This window comes from Capricornis sumatraensis, chromosome 1, assembly GCF_032405125.1.
Source record: "Capricornis sumatraensis isolate serow.1 chromosome 1, serow.2, whole genome shotgun sequence".
Lineage (NCBI taxonomy): Eukaryota > Metazoa > Chordata > Mammalia > Artiodactyla > Bovidae > Capricornis > Capricornis sumatraensis.
The window spans coordinates 182,417,681-182,423,680 of NC_091069.1; the positions used below are offsets into that span (position 1 = coordinate 182,417,681).

At 42.9% G+C, this 6,000-nt stretch overlaps 1 protein-coding gene across 2 annotated transcripts in view; it reads right to left on the reverse strand.

The window, feature by feature from the left end:
* Positions 1-5,380, reverse strand: part of CCDC50 (coiled-coil domain containing 50) — a 77,926-nt gene extending 72,546 nt beyond the window's left edge. For both annotated transcript variants that reach the window (XM_068977401.1, XM_068977399.1), the window contains exon 1: positions 5,312-5,380. In XM_068977401.1, coding sequence (XP_068833502.1) covers positions 5,312-5,360 — 49 coding nt within the window. In that variant the 5' untranslated portion in view covers positions 5,361-5,380. The remainder of the gene's footprint in view (positions 1-5,311) is intronic.
* Between the last annotated feature and the right edge of the window lie 620 nt (positions 5,381-6,000).

The following is a 6,000-nucleotide window of genomic DNA, read 5'->3' on the forward strand; positions in this document are numbered from 1 at the left end:
TGAAAAAGGAGAGAGGAGGGAAGACTGAGCTGTGGAATACTCAATTCTAAAATCCTCTAAATTTAGGCCCCATATCGCAATTTTTAGATACGTTAAGTCTAAGGGTTTATTACAATTCACTTCCCCATCCTGGCTCTCAGATTTTCATCTGGAAAATCTGGCGGAGCAGTGGTTTCTAATAGTTTCCCACAAGGGAGAAGTTGGCCTTTATGTACTTGTCAGTTTAAAAAAAAAAAAAGGCTTTTCTTGAATTATTAAAATAATCTTTATTTTACAAATAGCAGCTATTTCAGTTTTTAAAAATCACTGTATTTATTTAAGAAGGTACTACATACCTGCATATAGCAAATGTGAGAGGCATTCTGGGTGGAATTTCAAGAGTTCTTTACAACTCCTTGAACAACTCTTGAGTTCTATAGGACTGCCTTTCCAGCACAGTCAAGATCACACCATACACTACAGGGCACCTTTTACTGTGAAACTACCCTCACACAATAGGTGACACACATAAATTTCTAAACAATATGTATCTACGGTTTTTCAGCTTCCAAATTATATGATACTGCTTTGTATTTTACCTCAGGGGGAAAAAAAATTAAACATATTACTCAAAAAAAATTCAAACCACCAAACAGCATTTTTTAAAATGTTTTTACTAAAATTTTATTCTTAATAATGATTACCTTCAAAGTCATAAGGAAGAGCATGCAATGACTTTTTTTTTTACCTTCTATGTTATGCATAACTTTGTATGGATTCCATTTATAACACGTATCTATGGAAAAAAAAACACTAGGAAAAATACATAAAACATTTTCATAAATATAATAGTGGCACTAAGATACATGATGTCAAGGTTAAAAGGCATTATCTCTGCCCTCTAAGAGGTTATGCTCTGAGAAAGAACAGGAAATTACGCCAGAGACAGGATTTCTAAACTAACAAGAGAGCATCTAGTAGTCATGAGTTACTCATTCATTCATTCACACATTCACATATTTGCTGAGTCTTTGCCAGCTATGTGAAAGATCTGAAGCCAGATCAAGGTAAAGAAAAACAAGACACATACCTAAGTCAAGATTTAGCAGTGGTCTCATTAAAAAAAAAATAACCACCCCCTACCCTCCTAAAAAACCTATGGAATTTTGAGGAAAAGAGAAACTGAGTTTGTCTGAGAGCCAGTAAACGGACCTCTTAGAGACCTCCATCACATTATGTGTCTTGTGGGCATGCCACATGCTTTAGATCTCTGGAACTATTTGACTAACTTACTGTAACAGACATAATTTTGTATCCTCTGCTTAAAGTTCTGGACTTACGCCATTAATTTAATTTACCCTCATCTTGCCACTATGGTGTTCTGGACCTAAAATGAATCAGTGCTTTCTAGGCATACTTCTGAAAATGCATTAACTTTGATCTTTAAAGAAAAAGAATTTGCTCTCAGAATAGCTAGCTACCTTCATTTCAAGAAATGTCTCTACCACAAGTGCACAGGTGGTCATCAGATGCTAATCGTGAGTAAACTAACTTTGGAGATGCTGGAACTTCCCACTTGAAGGACAGTAAAAATACAAAATACATAATAAATTCCCTTACTGCTGAGAGGAAAGAAGAAAGAAGGTTGGCCTGGTAGATGAGAGGACTGTAGATTGTATATTTCGTGTTCAATGTTTAAAAGTGGGAAAACACTAATGACTAAAAAACTGCAAAGGAGTTAATAAACTTTAGAGTCTAGAAATGGCTTTGATGCACAGTCTACATCTCTCAGACCAAAATCTTAAGATAATGTGAAAACTTTGCTAAATATAGGAAAGAGCAAGATTAGCAGTGAGCAATTAAAACTAAGTAGAGTTATGGAAGCGGCTTCCCCAGTGTCTCTGCAGTAAAGAATCCGCTTGTCAAAGCAGGAGACACAGGAGACATGGGTTTGATCCCTGGGATAGGAAGATCCCCTGGACGATGAAATGGCAGTCCACTCCAATATTCTTGGCTGGAAAATCCCATGAACAGAGGAGCCTGGCAGGCTACAGTCCTTGGAGGTCACAAAGAGTCGGACACACAAAGATGGAAATCAGACTGGAGAGAGCAAAAAGTGGGGAGTCTGGATTGTGGTTTCAGAAAGAAAATTCAGCAAAGAGGCTAAAACTGACCAAAAATCTAAGTTTGTTAACTAATGAAAGTGCTTTTTTTTTTTTTTAAGGGGAAAAAAAAGCTTTTATCTAAACTAAAAAAAAATTGGAATATTGTTGGAACCTTTTTCTACTGGAGAATAGTTTTGTCTAGCATTCACAATTTGCATGATGCATTTGAAACATACATCTACTGATACAAAAAAAATGGTTGAGAATTATTTCAAATCTTGTAGCAGAGAACCTCAAATGTGTCCGAAGAAATAAAGCATTACTTCTAAACAATGGCAACAGTATTTCCATTACAAAAAGTATGCAGATGTTAAAAAAAAAAAAACACCCTTTTTAACCCAGAAACAATGATGTGTGTTAAAATTCATCTTAGACTTAATTCTTGACTTAATTCTTTTCACTACAAATGAACTCAAACACATCTCTGTCTCCTATTTAAGACGGATTTCCCAAGGTAAAAATACTGAAGTAGTTTTTTTTTTAAAGTCTGTCCAAATGATGAGTATCTTCGACCATCTTAAAACTAAGCAAGTGCTAGATTTTAACCTAGAAGAAAAAAGTTTTCAAATATTCCCCTTCCCTAAAGTCAGCTGCTACCATGACCTCTGTTGAGACATTCACAAAAAAGTTCCAGTGTGCCCGGTCCCTTCCTAAAGAAAAGGACAGTGGGAAGGGGCAGACATCTACCGCATTCTCAGTCTCTACTGGAATTTGCCCAGTGATTCCAAATTGTAATTGTATATAAAGGTTTACATTAATACAAGAAGTAGAGAGTTTTCAAAACTGGAGTTTAAAAATCTATGCCAGAATATTAAGAAGATTATTACTAAACTTCCTTTTCAAACTGAGTTGGAGTTTCAATATTAAGAACAGTCTCAATGTTTGTGTATGTTTTACCCAATCATGGTCACCAACTTTATTTTCTTTAATTAGGGTCCAAAAAAAAATCATTAGGGAGCAACCAGACTATAATCAAGAGTTATATTAGAGAAAGATACACTTTATTAGATGTGAATACTTCCCAGAACAAAAACCACACAGCCATTAGGACATTCCTAGTATAGTGTATCATTTCCTTTGATGATCTTTGAACCAGAAAAATCAGATGCTTACAAAAACAATGATCTCTCAACAATTTCTGACCACCTTCAAAGTGAATCAATATATGTAATTCTAATTTAATGAAACAGCTACATAAATTTCCATACCACTTCACCATATTATATAAACTGGACTGCCTCATATCAAGTTGTGCAAAACGAAAACCAATCCAAATGAGTTAAACTCCAGAGTTTAGCAATGGAAAAATCTTGCAATTATAGATGGAAAGTGTTTGTTGAAACCCTTGAGAAAAGAATATACTGGAATAAACCATTCATGTCTTGGTTAGAAACCAAAAGAACTAAGAGTAATACAAATGCATACATAGAAAGAGAGTTTCAAGTTTGTTTCAAGTCACTAACATGTACACGGAGCAAGGTAAATCCATAGCACTACATGACTGTGTGCTGTGCTTAGTTGTGTCTGACTCTTTGCAACCCCGTGGACTGTAGCCCACGAGGCTCCTCTGTTAACGGGGATTCTCCAGACAAGAAAACTGAAGTGAGTTGCCATGCCCTCCTCCAGGAGATCTTCCCAACTCAGGGATCAAACCCAGGTCTCCCACACTGCAGGCAGATTCCTTACCGACTGAGCCACCAGGGAAGCCCTAGTTAACAAATTGAGGTTGTGTCTGAACTCCAATTCTTATCCTACTCCTCACACCCCTCAAGGAAGCATTATATATGCAAGGATATATATAAACACACACGCACAACTTCATACCACAAAGGTTAAAGACAATCTCTAAGACTAGGACTTTCAAAGTGCAAATTGCCTTTCCCACCACTCAGCTCCAGACTTGACCGTGCAAAGAAAAAATCATTTACATATGAATGCAAGAACCTTTACCAAAACCAGGATGGGAACTCAAAGGTTGAAAAACACCACTTGATAAAAAATCTCAGGCCTAAAAAACTCTAACATCCTTTAGGAACAACAGGACAGGCCCAAATGCATTAAAAATTCTACACAAAACCAGCGACTGTCTCCTGGTGTTTGGAACTCTGGGGTCTAAAGCAGTCAAGCTTTCTTTGGATCCTGGGTTCAGCCCTAGCAGCCACAAGACCCTGAGTCAAATCAGGTTGGCAATGAAACACACAATTCCAAGAAAGCAAAGATCCTTTTCAATTCCACCTTCCCAGGACAACTAAGACCACAAGAGTCAGCTGAAACAAATGACATCCACTACAAAGGCAATCTCTGCAAGCCGGGATAGCACTCTGGGACTTCTATGCTTCTCAGGGACAAATAACAGCCCAAGATTACTAAAGATTACAGCGATCCAGCACCCAAGAGCTCAGTTTAAAAAAAAAAAAAAAAAAAGGGTCTAGGATGAAGACAAGAGGCAAGAAGTCAATGGGCTTCTTGCTAGAAGTCAAGCCAGACCAGTAGTAATCAAGCTCTTACATCTGGACATCAGTATAGGAAACTAGTAAAATTCAAGATCACAATGAGTCCCCTGCTTCCCCTGGCTTACTGCTTTTTGTGAGAAAACGCTTATTTATAGCAGCTTCCCATCTGGCTCCTGGCGCTGGGCAGTGCCCAGACTAAACTTTTAAACCTGGAAAAAGGTGGGAAAGTCAGCCAGCCAGACGCAGCGCTAGGAAACGTAGACAGAAGGAGGGAAAGAGTCAAGTTTCAAAACAAAGGTTCCACAAGGAACTGAACGTCAACCACTCCCCACTTCCTAGCCTTCAAGCCAGCTAGGCTGGGCCTGAATTTTTAAGAAGAGAAGTTAAGTCAGAGGAACCCAGCTCTGGAGCTTTCACTAACGGCACGGCTATTCTGGAGAACCTTTGCACAACCACTTGATGAGAGTGGTGTTGGCCTCTCCCCCCCATCTCCCGACGGTGGAGAAAAACGGGCTCAGAATTTAGGTGACTTGCCCAAGGTCCCGCAGCAGAACCGGAATTCAATTTCTTCCCGGCCACGGCGGGCCGGCACCCGGTGGGCGCCAAGCGAAGGCCGCGGGGGCCGCCGAGACTAGGAAGGCCCTCCTCCCTCGGGAGGGACCCGGCGCTGGGAGCCGGAGGGGCCCGGCGCGCGCTCCACGGCCCGGCCCCTACCTTCCTTGACTCCCGGCAGCTTGGACTGGTCGATGGTGACTTCAGCCATGTTGGCCTGGGGTCCGGGCTGCACTTCGCCTCCGGCTTCCCAGCCGCCGCCTGCACAGAGCACGGCCCGGCGCGCAGCAGCAGCAGCGCCCGACGCGGCGCAAAGTCCAGCCGGCAGCGCTCGGGCCCGGAGGACGGGGCGGGCCGCCGTGCAAGGGCTAGCGACAAGGGCGGCGGGAGACCGACCCGGGCGCAGCAGGCTGCGCCGCCGCAGCCACCTGCTCCCGCGCCCCCGGCCCTGATCAACACCGAATACCCGGAGCCCGGAAATGGACCCGGGCCGGCCAGTACGGAGGGAGAAAGGAGACAGAAAGGCGGGCGGGCCTGGGTGGGGAGGGGGAGGGGAGCTGCAGGTCTGTAACCGCAATTCAAGTGGCTGGCGAGCGCAGATCGGCTCCTGCGGCCGCCTCCCTGCTGTCTCCTTTGTGCCGAGTGACGCGCCGGCGGCTAGGGCCTCCGCCCCCTCGCCCTGCCTCCCTCCCAAGGGAGGGTCGCGTCTGTCGGCGGGGGCCTTGTGTCCTGAAGGCCTCGGCCAAAAGGCCGCACGGATCCCCCACAACAGTCGTTTCTGTCGCCGGTGTAGTCCCCATTCTTGGGCTCTTTCCACAGGATGCTTCCTGTGTGCCTGGCTCTCTGGGACA